The following is a 21,968-nucleotide window of genomic DNA, read 5'->3' on the forward strand; positions in this document are numbered from 1 at the left end:
TCCATCTATCCCCAAAACTTCCAGCTGGACAGCTGCTTGAGAACGAGCCCTTTGAAAGATGACACATACACAGGACTAACTATGGTGAGCGTTTCCTGTCTCCAGGGAATCAAGAACATTTTTCCTCCTGGATGCATAAGGCAAAACAAGCCAAAAATTATTAAACACTGTCCCAGTATCTTTTCTATTATAGAGAAAGGCCATAGGGAAATGGTGTACATTTCACCAAGTTTCCTTTGAGTCAGATGCGAGTTTCTTACATGCCAAATGTAGTTCAAATAGGAAGTATAGAAGTTGATAGTAACAACTGCACCAAAAGTTTGGTGCTGTGGCTTTAATTTGAGTCAGAGCTAAGATAGGATTCTGAATGTTACCGGGTTTAATAAGTAAGTTAGAGAAAAATGTACCCAAGACAGATTGAAAAAGACAAAAATTATTAAAAAATCCTCTTCTGTACATAGAAGAGGACAGATACATCATATATGGTTATAACACTTAATAGGATGTCTGCAACTCACATTTCATTCTCTTAAGAGGCATAGAAAAAGCTTTATTACACTATTTTTATACTTTACAATAAAACTGTATTTAGAACTTTGTATGTACACTAATTCATATAGTAAAACTTTTGGAAAAAAATGGAAAATTAGTTATTGGACTGAATGCATATGTAAAAGCATTTTTATTTTGAACGTGTCTTTGGTACTTTTTGTAAGGCACGTCATACTATCTTCATTGTAGTAAATTAATTTACCCAATATGAAAATCCTAACATACTTCAGGCCTTTAACGTCCCTTAATTCTCGTTAAATTCACATTAACAAATGTCAACATGTCTACCGCTCTCTATCATTAGAAAAATAATCTCAAAAAGTAGAAGAGGACACCTAAAGCATTACAGCGTTCACAGGAAGGCTGGGTTTGTCTTGCTACCACAGACTTTCTAAAATTCGCTCCACTGGCCCCTCGGAACTGCAGCAAGTGCCCTCCAGACTCAGGGGGGAGCTGCAGGATTTATTCCCAAGCACAGTGTGGCACACAGCCAAAGGAGTCATTTAGCGGAGTTTTTGGCCAAGCAGGAAAGTGTTCCATTTCTTCTGCCATTCATTGAGACCCACGAGGAAACTGAGACAGGAAGTCAGGCTTCCAGATAATAGGAGTGTTCCTAATGATGTCCTTTGGCTCGCAGCGCAGAACAGTTCCTCTATGCTTGCCCTTGCTACAACATCTCTCTATATAATTTCCCACTGTAGAGGAGGAACAACAACAAAAGCATTTTAAATGAGTTTTCCTTTGCGTCCAATTCACAGGGCCCAGTTAAATTGCATGGTTTATCTGCTTCTGCATGGTGTATGAACAACAGCTAATTGTTTCTTAAAAACAGCTATTTATGCTTGGAAATTAGTCTAGCGTAACACCATCTCGAAAAGATTACTCCATGCCTACATGTAACCTCACAAAACACCAAAAAGCTAAATACTCCCCAACTACCTGGTGACATCTTGCCTCCATTGTAAAGGACTGTTGAAAAAACATAACTCCAGTAAGTCTCCGTAAAGTGGCCCTAAATATAATTTTACCTCTGGTTCAAATTCAGACCTCATTGAGTGTCACCATGCCATTCACCTCATTAAAAGTAACAAGAGATCCTGTGAGGGACTGCAGTCTGGGTGAAGAATTCAGCCTTGTACGTTGCAGCACATAAACATACTGCATTTAGTATTCCTGCATAAGTGTGCCAGGAAACAAATCAGATAGAAAAAATGAAGACACTTCTTTATGACAAAGGAAAAAAACCAAACAAACAAACAGAAAAAAAAAAAAACCTTAATTGGCAGCTGTGTGTTCCTGCCCTGGGCACAGTTCCCTACTATAGAGTCCACACCATGGCCCACCTAACACAACCCAGGGCCTATGACACATCATTAATGCACGCTCTTCTGCATCCCACCTACGGGATCTGCTGTATCCCACAGCAGGATACGAGACGGTGTTATTGTAGCTTAGATGGCCCAAAGAGATGAAATTCAAGGTTTGCGAGGAAAGTAACTATATTTTCTTACATCAACCTTACAGAAAGAAAAAGTCTTAAAACTTTCAGATATGCAATCTTTACACGCCATGGCATTTTACAAGGTGGAAGAACCACTGAACAATCCACAGCAGTGTGCAAGAGCAAAACCAAAAGACCTGTGGGAGAACAATTCATCCATATTTAACTGAATGACATGCTGGAACAAAATACCACTGGGAATGCTCATAGGTGTATCATTGTTTTAATTAGAAGTTACTACCTTAGCAGTAGCTGAATACAGAAAGTGGTTTGATCTGCAGTCAAAATTCACTTACAGAAGTTTCTGCTGGAAATTGCCTATCTACAGCTGCAGAGGGCTTAGCACGTGATAATTCTCCTTTCGTTTGCATCTCACTTTTTACCTGGTTACTTGGCTTCCCCTGGCAGATAACCCATGCAGCCCTTTTTGATGTAGGTTTATTCCCTTTGACTTCTCTAGGCACCTATCCAACCTTAAACACTGATACCTGTGACTTTTCAGACAACAAGCAGGAAGCAAAACAAAATCCAAAACTGATTATGAAGAGGCAAGGAAGGAAGGAAGGAAGGAAAGGTGCAGTGCGTGTTCGGCAGTGCTCTGGGGAGGCCGAAGTGCCTGCACCATCTTCAGTGCAGGAGCAAGTCTCGCGCGTGTTCCTTTCCAGTGGACAGCCAGCTGTAGAGAGGGTTTATCTTCATACCAGAACAGCCATACAGAACTAAAAGGAATCAGAACTGATTAGCACATAAGAATGGGGATGTTAACTTGTTTCTTTAGCACGTGCAAGTGGATCCCAAACCTTATCTACATCTTTGCTGATTTCCATGATACATCATCTGCTGGTTGGAAGGAGAAGAGAATTTCTCCACTGATAAGACCTAGGACATTTTAGGTCAATGAAGCCAAGCCAGAATATGCGAGCACAAACCAAGGGTCAAATTATTTTTCTTCTTACGTAAGATTATCTAGTTAGAACTATTACTATGCATGCTAAATTTTGTTGATTTTTTTTTCCTTAGGGCTATTCTTTAGTCTGAGTTTGTTCATCATTAGGAAAGGCAAAGAAAAGGTTTACATTTATAATCAAGTCTTTCTAGAATTACTAGATCAGTGACTGCAAAAATACATTATACGTGAATAAATGCTGTACAATACTTGAAATAAATCGAACTTACACTTTTTTAAAATCTCAAAAAATAGCCAAGAAAAATTAATTTCGCCCAAGTTGAAAAAACTGTCATGACTTTAGCTGTCTCTACACATCGATGACCATAAAATAGCCTGCATTTCTCTCTAATAACATTTTTAGTTTTAGCCCCCTCAAGATCTGCACATCTCCGTAAATGCAGTTACTGATCAAGGATGCACCTCTGTATTTGGCTCTCTTCCATAATGCAAAAGGGGGCCTATGTTATAAATTCTCTTTACCCAAATTTCACTTCTGCAGACACACCGACTGTGATCCATCAGTGCCATAAGTCACACTTAATTCAGCTTCTGTATTTTCACCTGTACTTCATGCGTGAAAGGGCTTCATCCTCAAGTACGCAGATAAAGGACTGGGGAAAAAAAAAAAGGAAAGCCCTCTCCTACGCTCTCTTTTCTCCACCCCTCCTTCAATTCAGGGATCAAAAGATCTACAAACTGTAAAAGGAGAACCTTTTCATGATGGGTGAAGGTTTTTCTCCTTCCTTCCCCTGCCAAATAACTCCAGAAAACTCCATAACTACATAACTAAAGCCAAGTAAAGGACTTTCTTCAAACAAAAATCCTTAGTCAAATCTAGACACATTTATCACCTGCTGCTCTCACTCAGGCCATGATTAAAGTTCAGCACACTGAAGAAACACCCAGAAAGAAAACAGAAGTTTGTGAAACACAGAAGTTACAAACTATGTGGTTAAATGTGAGATCTGCAGTGAGTTAGACTATGTCATAAGGATACTTAGGTCTATATTGCAATCTGGAGTTCTTGCAACCCATCCAAACTATACATAGCTTTTAAAAAAAAAAAAACACACTTTCTGCTCTGTTTTTATTTTACTATTTAACTAATTATTCAACTTACTAAATACATCAGGATACTAGTACACCTGTTCCTCCTAGTTTTCCAAAATCTCTTTAGCTTCTAGCAGCCCCTGGGATAGGAAATGTTTTAATTTTGGGATCCTGTAAATTACTGAAGAGACTTTCAGTGCTTGTCAAACTTTAGCTAATAGTACATGTTTTGGTGATATCATTACAAACTACATTGACATCGGTTTCACATGCCTGCTGTATTTTGTAACAAATGGCTTATTATCTTTGACTTTACATTTATTGAAATTACACAGATAACGAACTGTATATGCAACTGCAACCATCGTGTTCGTCAGCATCTTTAGCCATTCATCAGATTGAACAATTAATAAAGTATTCAGCTATGACAAGAAGAAACCTATCTCTAAAGGCTGAGAAATTATTGCAGTAATCTAAATCCAGTCTTATCCTGAGGCTTCTTTTGAGGGGAAAAAAAAATAAAAAATAAAATTCAGATGCTCTTGCAAGCTGCTGGATTTTTTTCACACCCCAGTCCAGCAAGAAAGGACCTGCAATCACAAGGTCACTGAATGTAAGATTTCATGATACTCTTGTGTTAGTGATGACAACTACAGAAACTGGGGCAAAAATCCAACTGCCTTCATTAATGTGCCTGCAAAGCAAGTGAGCACATGAATACAAGCGAGCCATAGCCCAAGTACACAGGAGCAAATTAGTCAGCTCTGCACTTTATTACTTATTCACCTATAAATATTATCTCTAAAGTAACTGGAAACATTCCCACTGAGTTCAATAGCCTCTAGATCAGGTTTAACACACAGATTAACGTGGCGCTTCCCACTGCGGGGGGGGGGGGACGGTTGGGCACGGAGGGGAGGAAGGAAAAAAGCACCCACACGATCTGTATGCACAACTTTAAAGATCCTAAATAGATGCTTCTACAGGCATCTATGCTTCAATGACGCTTCCTTAGGTAATCAGGTGAGCATGTGCACACATGTGTTTAAAGGTAAGCGTGTACACAAGTCTCCACTGGACCCATAATGAGCGTCTATACACATTAGGGACATGCAGTTTCCTTCTCGTGTGCTTGCATACATTCATTTCCATCACATACAGTTGGTCAATGCATTTACAGTCATACTGAGCCTTGAAATTCATTCACTTCCCAAAATAGCCAAATTGCATTTATCTTTCAGGCATGCTACAAGACATGAGTTTTTGAAATAGCATTTAGGGCGGGCTGAGGAACAAAGGAACTGCAACACTGGATCAGATCCAAGGTCCTGTCTCTGACAGCAGTCACCACCAGCTGCTTCACAGAAAGAAACAAGAATCTGCAGTAGGTAGACAAGGATAAATCTTGCCACACGTTAGGGTTCATCCTGGTTTCCAGCTACTAAAGACTGGCTTGAACTCTGAAGCCTTAGGTATAATATCCACCTGAAAATGTTATCATTATTAATTATCAGTGATATATCCAGATACCCCTGCTATCTATGTCATATCATATGTCCAAATACTGCCTCGGTGGAATCCTTTAAGCAGACTTCAATCTAAAAAAAGTTGTATAAAAAACGCCACGTATCTCCTTGTCTCAGTTCTGAATTTGCCACTTCAGAATTTAACAGACTAATAGGAATAGAAACAAAAAACTTCTTTTTTATCTTCTTGTATAATTTCTTAAGTTGTACATGTTTATCACATCTCTTCTCTTTCATCTTCTAACTTGAACATCTTTTTACCCTGTTTTCATTAGTTTTTCCAATAATCTAACCTTTGTGTAATAAAACACTTATCTGCATGAATCTGGTTCCTTAGCTACTTATAGGCTTGATTATTATTTTTTTGTCTGAGGGTCTGTTCTTGGTTTGTGGGTGTTTTTTTGGTTTTTTTTAAATCATTTCTTTTCCAGGCGTGAAAGATTAATCTATATTAGTTTCAGAACATAATGCCATTACAGCGTATCAGTAACAACAGAATAAGGATTCCAGAATTTAGTCCTGAGTCAATTGTCTTGAATAGCTGCACAGCTAAAAAAAGACTGAGCAGTTTATATGATGACAAAAGGACGGACTGATGGACAGATCAAAGATCCTGGTACTGAAATGAAGAAGATCACAAAAAGATAGGTAACATACCTTCATCATGACACTGGTAGTTTTGCACAGAAACACTCTACGTTCTTACTCAGAAGCGGGCTAAGTGGATTTCCTGAACATAAAATACCTAATTTATCAATTTGCCTATATGCACGTAACACCTTTACAAGGGATGAAATAGACAATTGTAAGTCTGGAAACAGTTGACGAGTAGTGAAGCTTAACCCACCTGCAAATAAAACTGAAGTAAGAGCACAATTGTAAGAGTAACGTTGAGTAAGGGGGAAAAAAAAGCGAGTACAAGTAAAAATGAAGATGTATGCAAATTTGTTATACATATAAGGACATTTTAGCAGATGGAGAAATTGGGCAGTTCATCGTCATGTTCTCACACCCGCAGAGTTGTTCTAAAACTACTCTTCATGAAAGCAAATATAATTGGCTGTGCGAGTAAACTGTTTAAATAAATCTTGATATTATATAAGAACCATCTGAAATTAATTTCTTTACTTATCTGAGTACATCATCTGGAAACAGAGAAGCTCTGCCTCTTGGCTACTCTTTCTAGAATCGCTATGCCCTATTCAAAATTCGTTCTCCTTTATTGGTGAAGCAGAAAAATGTTGAAGGTCTTGAGTGAAGCAATACCCACGACAGCAAGAACGTACCTAACTAGCACCTAGTAAGATGTCAGACACCAATAAAATGGATTTGTTTTTGTTTAATAACAATTAGAGTTGTTACTAGGAATATATTTAACTGCTGCTACCAGCATGAGAATAACATGACCCATCTGCACGGCTCTTTAGATACATCCTTCTCAGCTGATGTCCAGGGCCCCTCACTTCTTCCAGGAGCTGATATTTGAACTCCACCATACAGCTTACAATATCCCAGGAGCACAATGTAGCTGGAGAGATACTGACGCCTTTCAAATGCAGCAGTGTATCTCTGTCATTCGATGTTTGTAGGAAAAGGGATGAAATTCATCTGGACAGCAAGACAATTTCTGAATTCAGATTTAAATGCACTGAAAATAAGTTTTAAAAATAAACACTTTAATTTGCATTTTTGTGTCCTGATTTTGTTGATTATTTGCTGATGAGATAGAGTTCCAATACTTACTATTCCTTACTATAGTACTAAAAAAATCATGTATTCTGACAATGACATATGAGAATACCAACCTAGAAACCTCTGAAAGTTTGAATCCTGAGAGGATGTGCCATCAGACTGACAGTGACAGTCCTGGCACAGCTGAACTTGTTTTGCTGGCTGGCACCAACTTTTAAAGCATGATTTATGACTATTTTAAAAATTAAAACTCACATGTCATTTACACAAAATTTAAGCAAAATTACAATTTTAAGTGTTTCATGTAACAGAAGTTGTTGCTAAGAATTTTCATGTGCTTTAAATGACTAAAAGGATACTTCTGACCAGGCTTATTGTTCTGCAATATAATTTATAACCATCAATAGGAATAAAAAAATTTCAAAATCAATTGCTAGTCAATTATTAATAGACTTTATCTAAATAAAGTATATATAGCAGAGAAGCTGGTTAAATACACACTGCATATCCTCTTAGGCATCGTATTTCACACACCTCAAGAAAAAAATTAGGACTTATTTTAAAACAAAATTGATTTTTTGGTGTTTTGGTCTTGACAATCTCTGTTTTTAAATATTGAAGGGAAAACCCACAAACCTACATTTTGGCGCATTATTGCTCTGTAAGAGCTATCTGATTGCGCTCAAATATTCTCAGACATTTGATGCCCACAGATTTATAGTCCCTCAAAATTTGCACTTGCAGACCATTACTCAGGCAAAAATCCCAATAAAAGTCATCTGAGAGTACCCGTATGAGGAGGAACCGTCCCCGAAGCACTCTGCAAGAGCAACCACTCACATGGGTGGCACACCTGCTCAGGGTCACGCACAGACCCTCTACATATGTCCACGGCACAGCCTCCACCTTCACGCTCCCCAGCTCAACCTGTTCCGGTGCATTACTATTTATACAAGTTTTCCACTTCAAGTACTTCGAGCACTCTTATTTCTGTTGTTCAGCAAGGACAGTCTTCACATCAGATTTTCGTATTTAGGTACATGAGTCCAACAGAGACAGAAGGTTCGCGTATGTGTTCTGTATAAATATTTAGAGCTGGATATTTCAGGGTTTGACGTGCAGTGTTTAACAGATCACTGGCAGCCCACTAAGCTCTCCAGCACAAGGCCTCCGAGAACATACTGGTCATGCACGGCCCACCCAGTCGTCTCCTCCTCCTCATTTCCAGCTGTGGGCATAGGTGCCCAGTTTCTTTCCTACAGAACTATCAAAGCACTAGAGACTATCAAACCCTACAGAAACCTGACAATGAGATAGAAATTCTATTTGGAGGCAATAACCACTAATTGTAAGCAATAGAATGTCAAGGGGAAAAACAGAGAGAAGAGGACTAGGTGACCGGTCAAGCCGCCCAGGGAAAAGCTGAAAAGCAAGTAAAAAGTGCATTCAGTGGAGGAGGGAATCCAGGAGCAAGGAAAGTTGTCATATGAACAATGAAAGAGGTGACAGGGAAAGAAGTAGATGATCAGCAGACACGAAGAATGAATGCGCATTAAAACACATTAACAGATTAGCCATTAGCTTTTCCTTAGCCAAGAAAAACATCCTGAGAGAACTAAAAATATCCAAAGATTTCTCTAGTCACACTTTCAGTTGCTATAGCTCTGAAGGGACGTAATAGGAGGTGGACAGAGGTTGTTTGTGGTCAGGAATGGGAGGAATGGACTGCATTCAATAATGACTGGGACAAGTAGATAAGAAAGATCTTACAGAGGCTGAAAAAAGTCTGAAAAACACTAAGAAACGGTGCCCATTCTACTGAAAGCTTTGAAAGCCCAAAGCTTAGTTTTGCTCTGGAGTACTCTTAGAATCATCATTCCTATCTTTCCTTCAGATATTTAAAAAAAAAAAAAAAAGAAAAAAAAAATGTTGCACAACCATAACATTTTTCCTGAGTCTAAAGCTAGACCATAAAAACCTATTACAGCTTCAGGATAAACACACATCGTCTAAACAAAGACTAGAGATTTCTCCCCTTGTTTAGGTTATTCACTGACATAAAATTTAGAGGACTGTAATGCATCCAGTTAAGAGGGGAAAAAAAAAAAAAAGGTCTGTTTTCCTCCACCATGTCCCCTGTGCCTTTGAAAACCAGAAGTTGACTCTTCCATTTTACAGCCCTTCTGTCAATACCACGCACCGCAGACATGACCGTTTCTCTCCAAAAAGAGAGAAATGGAATTATGTCATAAGCCTATCAACCCTGTTTTCCAGAGGGGCAATAAGAATGATATAAGGCAGACATCCAGGTGTGGTGAATGTTTCCGAGCTTGCCTGGGGGACCTGATTCCAAGCTCAATTAGATTTGTCAATTAGGCTTGTTTTGCAGTGATGTAATACTGCTCCTTGCAGGTCACTTGTTCGACACACCGGAAATATATTCAGAAACAGATCCCTATGGAAAGCGGTCTGGACACGAAACTGAGCCTTTGGTATGGAAGGATATTCACAAAGTTAGAACGTCAAATATATTCATTTAATACAATTTTCCCAGAGTTTCACTACTGAATTAATCTTTTCAATGAAGCTGAGGAAAACAAAAGAACTTTATGTTCACAAAAATTTCTTTCAAAGTTGTTGAGATACCACATTAAAGGGCATCATAGATAAAGTAATGGTGGAGAATTCGAAAAAAGAAATACGACTTAAAAACTAAGTTTTTCCGTAGTCTGATTTACCGCATAAGTTTACCCACAGCAGGATGGAGGCCATTTGGGACCGACTGTTCAGAAAAGCTTCTTTCTGTTTCAGCTGCCTACACTATGCGTTTACTACACGAATAGTCACAGTTCTGTCAATCTAGCAAGTGATATTAGCAGTACAACCTCTATATTAGTACAAACTGCACAATATATCTTTTAGAATTTACTGCGTGACTGAAATATAAAGATCAAAGATTTCAACAACCTAAATCATGCAACAGATTTAAAATGTGTTGTCAGAGGTTTTAAGAATTTTCATGTTATCAGACTGCACAATTAGCATGCCTACGGCTGAAAAACAAATGTCCCAGAATACAAAATACAAGCTAAAAAAAAACCCAAACAACCTAGCAGTATAGAAAGCAGCTGCTACAACATCAATAAACAAAACTTAGATTGCAGTTACAGATGACACCATATCTTAATTATACTTAGCATTTACCATAAACTTTTCACGGTCAGATACTCTACAAATAAAATACATAACTACATTTCACACCTGAGCGAGGTGGGAAATAATAATATCCCTGTTATGTACAATCCAAACTTTTTTTTATTAATATTTATAAAGTGTAAAGAAACCAAATGAGTTCCTGAGATTCTCACAGGAGTGAGAATTGGACACAATGAGAAGGATCTTTCTTACTTTTCCCTTATTCTCAAGCAGACAGGCATACATACGGAATTTGTTCTTAGTCAAACAACAGCAAGCTAAACAACTTCCAAGTTATGAAGCTGTAAATCTAATTGTTAATCTTTATTATTATTCCTTTGAATCTAGCTTTATTTGTATCTAGCTTTACCGGGGAAAAAAAAAAAAATAATCTTTATTCCAAGGCAACCAATTCATGAACAACTTGAAAGAAAAAAAAATCCCAATTGTTTTGTGTTAAAAATAAATAAATAAAAAAAATTCATCCAAATGAACTATTGTGAGAAAGTAAAAGTTTCGGTGAAGTTTTCCTTGGCAAAAGTTTCCCCAGTGCAAGACAGAATTTCTGGTGCAAAGAAGACCAAGGCCCACAACAGTCCTCAGTGATACGGATATGCAAAACAAAACTAAGACTTTTTTCTTAATCTTGCATAGTTTCTAGTATTCAAATTGGAAGATCACACCAGAGTATCTCTCTCCCTCTCTTTTTGGTTTTTGTTTGTTTCAGTGAAAAAAAACAAAGCTTTCAAAAAACCTTTAATATCAACTAAGTACAGACTACAAACAAGTATTACAGAATGGGAAATTCTCTGTGTGTTCCTCAACAGGTGTCCTCAATACATTATAAACTGTGGAAAGAATGGAAAAAAAAAAAAATGAACAGAGCACTTTGGTAATCCACAGATAAATGTAGATGCATGCTGCCATCTGAAAAGCTTGACAGTGTCCATTTGAATCTAACTAGGCATTTTATTTTTTGGAGTAATACCTTATTTATAGAAAAGCTGATCTATGCTCTTAGATTCTTTAAAGCCTGACATTGCGATGAGTATGGCATTCCCAGTGTCACACTTTCTGGCAAATTAGATCTTGAAGATGAACTAAGAATGCCTTGAACTTCACAATGGTAAACACTGAGGGTATTATCCTGCAGAGAGACACGAGGAAGTATCTGAGACATCAGAAGCACAGAAACTGTGTTACATCACATCCCGCTGTTACAGCGCACCAGGATACTTGTTATAAGGAGAAGTAGCATGACCCAAAATTCATACGCAGGTTAAAGGTCTGCAGACAAACACACAGGAAACCACACAGCTCATCAAGTTCATGTGCACAATGTCAATAGCTTCCTTACCACCACTCGTCTCCTCAACACCGTCACAACATTTCCTCAGACTCTTCTCTTCCCTGGAGCCCTTGCTCCAGGGCTTCCAAGGTGCTGGCTTCACTGCCAAGACTGAACTTTGGGGTTGTTGCATAAAACAGCTGCTGGTTTAGATGCAGTTGGAAACATCAGTTCCAGAAACAACTCCTAACCCTACTGTGCATCTGTCAGATTCCTGTTATCTGTCGATTTTTCACAAAAATGGAAAGTTTGACAGAAAATTTACTTCTCTACCTCTATAGCATCCTGCGCTACAATACTTCTGGGAATTTTGAGTTCAAGCAACAGGGTGATTCTCAGCACACTCGCTAAAATGACCTCTTCCTTATGAGAACTTTAAAATACACACAGAATATCCATAAATAATCCCACAAAATACCTATAAATAATGTCCCAGAGGCTGTTTCATTCTTTTTCTGGTAAATTTCTCCAGCTCTTCCACAAAATGGAAAAACAGGGAAAAAGGGACCTACCAAAAGAAGGCCTTTTTGGGGGATCTTAGTCGTGGCTGGTTTCAAAGCATTTTATTTGCTTAGAAATTATGGTAGGTCATATTATTCTAACAGGTCCATAAAACCTGTATGAACTCACTCGAGTTTCTCAAGTATGTCAGTAGGTAAAACACTAAACTGACTTTGGGTATTCCCCCATTTGGTCAAGTTGCAGAAATTCACAATATCTGGGACCTAACTGTTACCAGCCTGAACAGTTAAAAAAAAGAGCACTTTTACAGCCTCAGTTGTGGGCCCTTAACATGCAGTAAAAGCAGGCGTTAATTATATCTAAGGTACAAAGTTTGCATACACTGAACACAATCTCAGCAAGGATTATCTTGTTTTATCCTGTTATCTCACGCATAGAGCGACCACACAAATTTGACCACACAAACAACTCACACCCCTGAGTGTGAGGCCTGGCTTTGTCCTTCTTTAGGGCCTCACTGTGGAAGAAGCCATCCTAATGGCAGATATCAGTAAAATTACTCACGGGAGTCCAAAACCCACCCCAGACGGTAAGACAGATCTAGCAAGAACACACATTTGGCTTATGCTGCTAAAAGAGGCTGAGCACCCGCTATCCCCATCACCTTTGATCAGGTATCAGTACTTCACAGGCTAAGACTAATGTAGTCTTTAAGGAAAGTTTAGCAGGAAAAGTATTTGGGAAATACTGTTGAAGGATCAGTTTAATTTATATATAGAGAACTCTCTAATTTTTGTTATAAACAACTGGAACATGGTTCAAACCCCGTGTGCAGCATTTTCATTTCTGACATACGTTATCATTTCTGAAGAACTACTATACACTAAAAGAAAATAATGACTGGGTTATTTACTGAATAGAAAACCTCAAAGTGATTGCTTTTAAGACTAACAGTAACTACACACAACTAACTCTTCATCTCAGACATCTACCTGTCTCTCATCACAGTAGTAGCTAAGCACCTCGTGAAGACGCAGCAGCAAAAACTTCCATAAAATATTTAAACGGGCCAAACTTTCCAAGCACGTTTCTTCATTCAAACAAATGATGGCAGAGAAGTGTCAACGCTGACCATATTGCACTGTCTCTTACTGTTGTCTTTATCTCATGCATAACCTTAAACACTTACTCTCATGAATTATAATTTTAATTACTCTCGCTATGAAACAAGTACTAAAAAAAAAGCTCACAGCAAACTGAGTAAATACACAATTCTTATTATTCATATGAATCTTCCTAAACAATGACAGACCAGAAGAAAAGAGCTCAAGTTAACTATGACCACTCACTTGTGCATATTTGTGAGCGCTAATTGGGAAAAAATAACATTTTGTTTGCAGTTGCTTCTGCTCTTTTTGAACTTGAGTGTTCCTCAGCCATAAGTAAGTAAGACCTAACAATTCACACTTAGGAACAAAATATTTTTGTGATTAGAAAAATACAGCGTCTGCATATTTGGCATGTATGTTCACCACATTCTCCTCAATAAATTAAACAAAACCACACAGACATAGTGAACACAACCTTTGGCTGAACTAGTTTTCAGAATATAAAATAACTAATTAATGCAAAGGAGGCTGCTGGAAAATTTGAGCACTTATTTAACAATAGAGCTGTTGAGAATGGACCACCACTGTTGTTCGTAACACATTTGAGGGGAAAAAAAGGCATCATCGAGATACACTTGTCCACTGAAATACTAGTGAAGCCGGGTCCTGAGGTCAGCAAGAAGGTTGCTGATAACTTTAATGCACGGACAGTTAGTATTACGGGAGCTGAAGTCCTAAATCGGCAAGATAAACGTTCTAGGAGTACTCCGTTGCTCTGCAAGGTGGGAAGAGGCTGTAACTCAACTCCTCCTACAGAGTTAAGAAAGGGGTCGGTCAGGCACGGAGCGAGCAGGGGGCACGGCAGCGGCCCCACAGCACACCCTGCAGAAAACCAAACCGCCCCAGGTGCTAGTGGGCTTCTAAGATACACACGCGTGGACCCGCACGGCTGAAAGCCCCGCAGCTGGTGACCCCCCGCGCCTTGCCCTCCCCTGCGCCCCTCTCCAGCCTCCTCTCCCGCTCGGGCTGTGCACTTTATCATAGGCATATTCATCCGGCACCCGGCGCCGAGGGCCCGCCCCGAGGAGCGGGGGCGACAGGTTGCGATGGAGGAAGGCGTGAGGGAGCCGGCGGGAGGCGGCCCCCGCTCCCGCCGCGGGGGCGGACAGGGCCCCGGGAGGAGCCGCCGCCGCCGCCACCCCCCGGCGCCGCCTGCGAGGCCCGGCCCGGCTCCTCCGCGCTGCCGGCTGGTGCTGCGGGCACGGTCCCGCCTCGGAACCTTTGAGCCCCGCCGAAACGCCCTCTGCAACTTCCACGTCCCCGGCGGCGTCACGCCGGCCGCGGAGCCCTCCGGCACGGCACCGCCGGGGGACGCGGAGCGGAGGCGGCCGGTCCAGCCCTGCCCGCCGCCGCGCCCCGGCTCCCACCTCAGCCCAAGGCGCTGGGGAAGTGGGAAGTCCCAGAAAAGCAGGTCCCGGGAACCTTCCTCAGGTGAGGGGAAGCTCCGGCTCCGCTTTGTCGCCGCTGCCCCGGGAGGGAGCAGGTGAGCCCGGGACTCCCCCCTCACACGCACCGCCGCAGATAAAGCCGAGACAAAGTCACCATCTGGGGAGGGGGTGGGGAGCTGTATTAGACGTGGAAGTCACTTACCGGCTTTGCAAGGGTCCTTATAATCTATCGCCTCAGCTTTATCCTCTTCGGTGAAGTCGTAAGTGTAGTCATAATCGAGGCCAGCGCAGGAGGAAGGCTTCCCACAGACAGTCCACCCGGCCAGCCACAGTGCCATCCTCCAGCAGAGCATTTTCATCCTCCCTCGGGCAGAGAGGTGGTGGGCAGGGTGCAGATGAATTAGGCAGCCGGCTCAGCTGTCCACGCCGGATTGGGAAAGGAGGGTAAGGGATGGAGGAACCACAGGGTTTGGGGAATTTGCGTTGGGGTTGTTAGTTTTTTTTCCCCTTCTCCACCTGGAGGCTCCTCCGAGAGACGGTGCTCCCTAGGTAGCCCCACTCAGACGGGTGCAACACACAGCGAGGAGCATGAGCGCCGCTGCCCCTCCTGCCCCCAGCCCGCCACCTCGCCGGGGAGAACTCCTTGGGTGTGTGGGTGGGCGCAGGGGGTGGACTCAGGCCGGGAGATCCTGTCTGTCAGGGCGTCCCCTCGCCTCTGTCAAACCCCAGACAAACTTCCCGCGGAGGAGGAGGAGGAGGAGGCGGCGGCGGCGGCTGCTGCCGCCCGCGTCCCGCTCCGCGCCCGGTCCCGCTGCTGCTGCTGCTGCCAGAAGATGGATCCGGGCTGCACATCAGCAAACTACCACGGACAGAGGGGGAAAGAGAAAGAAAGACAGAAGGAAGGAAAGAAAAGGGAGCGGGGGGGTGGGGTGCACTAGAGCAAACCGCGGAGCCCTGGTGATGGGAAGCAGCAGCTACGCTGGAGGGAGCAGAGAAAAGTGTCAGAGCTTCCCCCTCTCCGCACTAACACTTACTCTAAGCCCTGTCTCTGGTCTGTCCCCCCCCACCCCCCCTCCTCCGTCCCCCTTTAACTTACGAAAACCTTACAGGCAACTAACACACAGTCGTCAGCATCCTGCTTACTTATTCATACAGTCAGGGTCAGGATCCGGGCTGCTTCTGATCTGTTCCCTTGATAGTCTTATGGAAACACACGCGCATTCGCTATATGCCTCTATCTCCATATAGCTTTCTCTCTAGATAAGCAGTGCATGGCATTTAAACAACAACAAAAGAATCGAGATCAGATAAAACAACGCACAGATCGACACCCGGCAGCCAAAAAAGCTCGAGAAAATGGGTGATGACGAGGACGACGAGAGGAATTAACTGCAATTTAAGAGACGGGAAAATAAATCAGTGGCTGTGTATTTCTCCCTCTGCTGCGGCTGCTTTGCAGTGTTAGCCCCATGAGCTGACGGGTGGGGGTTAAGGAGCGAGGGGGAGGGGGAAAGAGAAAAGTTTAAGCGTCCATAGTTTGTTTAAAACAGAGGAAGGCAATATAAAAGGTCCATTGGTCTCCAGAAGTTCAGCCGAGCAGCTGGGAACCGGTTCCAAAATGAAAGTAAGAACAAACAAACAAACAGGAAAAAAAAATAATCAAGGCAAACAAAAAGTAAAATTGCAGCAGGCAACAGCAGCGCCGAGATCTTGCAGTCGGGCTCTCCTGTTCTCACGTGGATCTCCAGCAAAGCGGTGGAGGTTTATTTTCCAAGCGAAGTTTCCGCGGAAGCCGCCGCCCCGCTCCGCTCCGCGGTGTCCTGGCTCCGCCGCGGAATTCAGCGCCGCGGCGCCCGGAGCCGCTGCCGCCTGCGCGGGGCCGGGTTTTGTTTTAAAGCCCGAGAAGGGATCAGCGCGCAAAGCCTCATTTCAGGCGATCAACCTGGAGCGGGGGGGGTGGGGGGGGGAGGGAGGAGGGGTGGAGATCCGTGCTGATGGAATAAAATAAGATCAAGCGGAAAATAAATAAATAAAAAAAACCCCTATGTATATATAGGTAGCTAAAGATCTCCCTCCCTCCCCGCCTGCCTCCTCCCCTCCCCCGAGACGGGCAGCTCCGATCCTGCAGAAACGCCTGAAACTGTTTCAGACCAAGGTGAGACTTTTCCGTAGCAAACTCTACTCCTCCTCCTTTTAAGAGTTTCCATGGAAAAGGGCGGTGGGGGGAGCGAGGGGTGGGTAGCGGGGAGTTTCTCCTGCTCCCATTTCGCCGGGGTGTCACATTTAACACGGACTTTTGAAAGGGCTGCCGCCAAGAAGTGGCTGCGTCTTTCTCTCGCGTCCGAGCCCGCACAGGCTCGCTCTCCCCGCAGCACTTCCCGGTCGCCTTCCCCCAGTCGCAGGGGTGGAAATCCGGAGATAGTCCCTTCCCCCGGCTGTGCCAGGAGCGCAGGCAGAGCCCGCGGCGCGCCTCTCACCGCTGCCCCGGAGCGCAGCCCCTCCCCGGCAGACGCCCTGCGCTCCCCTTCCCTCCGCGGGCGCGGGCCGGCCGCGCCGCCCCAGGTGCCGCCGGGGAACGGGGAGGGCGTGGGGGGGGCGCGGTGAAAGGCAGTTACGCAAACTCCGGGTAGGCACAGCTTGCTATCGGCGGGGGGGGGCGGGGGGGGGGCGGGGGGGAGCGGAATTCGGCACAGCTCGCTATCGCCGCTATCGAGGCCGAGCTGCTCCCCAAAATGGGGGGGAAGGCGAGACAAAACCTATACTGCCTGCCCGAAGTCGCCCTGTCCGCCCTTTCCCTCCTGCGAATGAAGGGTTAGTGTTGCTATAGATAGCTGCTCTCAGCGGTTCAGACCGTTAAAACTGGAAAGGTCAGTTAAGACAGAGCTAATAACAGCTTAATAACAGAGCATATTAAGGAGTCTAGCAGCGAGTAACATCAGTGACTTTGAAGCATCCATGCATGCATCGGGCTTCCTTACATTTTTGGCATTCAGGTTGTGTCCGCATTACTCCCAACTCAATCTTGGTGCGCCAAAGTTGTAAGCCAAGGAATGAGTAGCTGCCACTGAAAGGCTGCAGCCTTCAGTAAGGGGTAGCTGTTCTTTGTCCCAGCAGTTCAGTTTGCTGTGTGTCACAAGGCCCACAAAATGCACCACGCACCAGATCACAGAAAAGCCTGGGAAACTTGTGGCCTTTTCCTTTCCCCTCTTCCTCAAGGTAATTTCTGTGACCAGCCACCCCAGACATTTGGAACTGACTCCAAGGAAGTTATCAGAGGCCCTTACCTGTCAACCCATCCAAGCAGTGTTGGGGGCTGGTGGCTACTTTTCTTGCACAGTGTCATGGTTTCATGGGCTGTGTTTTGCTAAAGGAACCTGCTTGATCCAATCAGAAATCTAGTTTCTGTTATATATGTCCACAAATGAGATAATTAATGACACTGTGAGATAAACTATGTGCTCTTTTCACGTATCGGACCTCCCTAACCTGGTTTTGTTATTCTGCTCGGTCTAGTTTCATACGTGCACACCTTTAAAAAGTTAATTTTCTTTCCCGTGCCTATGCATTTCAACCCCCAAAAGAAGCAACCTCTGTCTAACAAGTGCATATGTTTGGCAGTAGAGCTTTAGAAACACTGACTTTGCCGATTGCTTTACAGCCCCAGAAGAGGAATGCACAACGTGCGATCCTTAACACGCCAGTCTCCCCAGTGAGGAGATTACATTAGAGTCTCTCTCCAGCGGGAGATTAACTCTCCCAGCAAGGTAGGCACTGACGTCACCCTCAGCCGGCAATCTGCCCCCGACCTTAGCATCACCAGCACCAGCAGAGCAGCACCAGCCGCTCGCAGCCTGGGGGACAGCTGGCCTTGCAGAGCCCTGACTAAGACAGGAAGCAAACTCAGAAACGCTAGATGGGAGTCACGCAGAAATCTGGGCACATAAGCGCTGTAACAAATAAATGTGTGTATAGGTCAGGGTAAAAGCTGGTTTCTGTTTGTAATCCACAGCAGCTACACACTAGAATTACTGCTTAAAATAAGGGTTGCAGCTCAGCAGAAACTACTCTACATTGCTTAGGTATTAATATTCCCATCAGTCACATTAGTTAAAAACCTCTCGAGAAGTTTTTTTCCGAGTAACCAAACCAGTTGACATTTAAAAAAAAATAAATAAACTTTTTCCCTAAGTAACCTGTTAAATATTCAATCTAGCTTCTCTCATGATGCAAAATTTTGAAACGTTTTAAGTACAAAATATTTTTTTCTTATCACACATTCATGTCTACCATTCCAAAAAGCTCACAACTCTGATAATCCATCTGACAACACAGTCAATCAAAAATCCATCCTACAGCCGTTTCCAAAGAAACGAACACATAGCCAGGAAGACAGAATGCTTAAGCTGGAAGGAAACCAACCAAAGGAACACAACACCAGCAACAACAAAACTCCAAGCATTTTCCCTTTTCCTTTAAATTCCGTGGTTTGGGGGTATATTACAGGGACACAGATAATGGTAAATGCAGTTATGTTAAAAGCGGTGGTGGTATTTTTACAATTTTTTTAATCTAGGAAGCTGGAGGCTTTTCTGCTCTTCCTACACAACAACAACAAAAAAAGAACTTAAAAAAGGACAAGTATGTAAGAAAGACAGACACAATCACAGAACTGAAAAAACACATCTGAAACATCGTTGCTCACACCTCCTCCTCATTCTTTGGCTATCTGTCTCCTGCTTAGGCCTCCATCTCGTGTGGGGTTTTAGGTGGGTGGACACAATGGGCTTATTCACAAACATTGAGCTCAGCACATGCCTAAGGCTTTGAAGGCTGAAGACCATGGCGGGTCATCTCCTTGGGACTGGGACTCGTGGGATTTTTCAGGAGGCTCACACAGGGAAGTTCGGTGGGAGCTGGTTACCTTTCCGCTTTTATCTCATGATAAACCCATTCCTTGTCTCTGAGGTACCTAGAGCGCTTCTGAAACAGCTGAAACTACGTTTAAGTACTTCCCAATTCCACAAATTGTTGTTCTCTAGGGAAATACTGAAGCTGAAACTGCATTGTAGCAAATAGACTGTCTACAGTAACAAACAGGCGTATACGCAATCATAAATATAGACTCAGTAAACTATATAAACTAAAATTAAACTTTTGAAGTTAAAAAACAAGCACTTGTGATCTTAACAGCAATGATCTCACCTGTGAAGCCTTATTTCTCCATTCTCACCCACTTCTACCCATGTATTATGAAAGTTGTTCATTGCATGTTCACATACAATTTTTTTTTCTACAGATCTCTCTGGTAATTAACAAGAAGCCCTTCAACGTTATGTTTTCTGTTTTATTTTTGAAAGCATGCCCCATGCTTTATTCATTACGCACTTATTCAGATCCTACTCTGCATACCGAGTTATTAATTTCCTCATGGGCTTTTTATGGAGCTTGTTGCTACAGTATTCATGTGCTTCAAAAATATTAATTAGTTTAGTTTCATAATGCACCCCTCAGATGAGGAGATATTGTGATGGGATATGAATATTACACACAGGAAACAGCTGCAGATTGCCTGGTTTGATATGTTGTAGACCTGTCAGGATTTGGCACAATAGAAAACCTTACTTCTTCAAGGCCTGGTTCCCACTGGTTTCAGTAGCAGTAGTTTTACTCACGGAGTATCGAGAACTACATCTAATCAAACCCTGGAATTCTCGGGCCTCTGGAAATGAGAAGCGAATAATTAGCAAGAAGTGTAATTTTAAAGCTTTGAACAGCTTTAGCTGGAACTCTGTGGCAGAGGCAAGAGCTAAGACTCAAATTTCAAGCTGTTAAGCTTTCTTAAGACTTTAGACACCATTTCTCTTCTCATGATTCTTTTTTTTTTCGGTACCTCCTTCTGTTTCTAGAATAAACATGACCAGACTCCTGCCAGCAACAGCCCGATCATTAATGACACCCACATAATTCATCCACCTCTTTGAATCTTCTGCTCCTCCACGCAGTACCTGTTAGCACGAGTAGGTAGTCCTGTGTTTGTCCCAGAATTTGAAAAGATGTATCTCTCTTCACCACTGGATTTCACAGTTATTACTGGCAGAAGAGGGACAGCGAATCTTGGGATCCCTTCCAAGCTCTGGGAGAGGGTGTTTTTTAATAGCACACTCCCATGTGCTTGCTTCCCATTACCATGTTTTGCCGTTATCTTGGCTTGTTATTTCTAACCTGTTTTCATTCTCTCTTCAGTCTTGGCTCTTCATCCCAATTTTGTTTTTCTTATCTGGTTAATGCTAGCGTTTGATTCTCACCCCAGTTCCAGCTGTCCTAGTTGCACTTTTCTTTAATCTTATTCTGGGACTCTTCACTCTCAGATTCATCTTCAGCTGTGCGGGGTTGGTTTTTGTTTTGTTTTCACTCCTATTATCTAGTTGATCCTTTCCTTATGCCTTCTCACCTGATTTAACTTCTAGTTATGTTGACATTCACCTTCCTTATCTGTCCTTTGCTCCAGGTATGCACCGCAAAGTTGATCTTGCTTCTTGACCTTATTTCCCAGTTACAGAGTTATCCTAGCTCCAGCCCTTACATGTTGCTGTTCAGGCAGTTTTGCTTGTCTGCAGCCCTCCATCTACCTCTTTCACTCTGTTGCTTCTCAGGCCCAGTTTCCTTATGCAAACAATTTCATTGTCCCAAAATACGTCCACCATTCCCATTGCTGATTTCTCCCGACTTCCCAGGAGCTTTGTGCCGACTTTACCATGCTGCAAGATCAGTTCTTCTTCCTCGTATATTCAAGTTGGACAGCCTTCCCCTCCTTATCCCATAGGTACAACTGAGGTGCACTAAGCATGTGAAATAATCGCTTATTCTCAATTAGTTTTAATTTTTTGTTCTTCAACATTTCTTTTAAAACTAAAAATCGGCTTGCAGCAGATACACAGCATGGAAAAATGTCATACCGAATCTTTACAATTAAGCGTATTTATATAAGCAACTTAAACAATATCTGTCAGCAGACAGTACCAGTGAATTTTAATATTAGGTACCCAACCCAACTCTGTGTGTAGCATCATGTGTGTTATGCCCTCTCCATTTTTAATGCTCTAAAAACTGCAGAAGAGCATAAAGCTACCTTGAGA

General features: G+C 42.7%; 1 protein-coding gene across 2 annotated transcripts in view; it reads right to left on the minus strand.

Annotated features, from left to right (window-relative positions):
* Nucleotides 1–16,092, minus strand: part of TLL1 (tolloid like 1) — a 139,349-nt gene extending 123,257 nt beyond the window's left edge. Inside the window, exon 1 of one of the 2 annotated variants that reach the window (XM_054203848.1) lies at nucleotides 15,035–16,092. In XM_054203848.1, the coding sequence (XP_054059823.1) occupies nucleotides 15,035–15,191 (157 nt within the window). In that variant the 5' untranslated portion in view covers nucleotides 15,192–16,092. The remainder of the gene's footprint in view (nucleotides 1–15,034) is intronic. The other variant, XM_054203849.1, reaches the window with a different exon arrangement.
* Nucleotides 16,093–21,968: the final 5,876 nt, after the last annotated feature.

The sequence above is a fragment of the Rissa tridactyla genome, chromosome 5 (genome assembly GCF_028500815.1).
Source record: "Rissa tridactyla isolate bRisTri1 chromosome 5, bRisTri1.patW.cur.20221130, whole genome shotgun sequence".
Classification (NCBI taxonomy): Eukaryota; Metazoa; Chordata; class Aves; order Charadriiformes; family Laridae; genus Rissa; species Rissa tridactyla.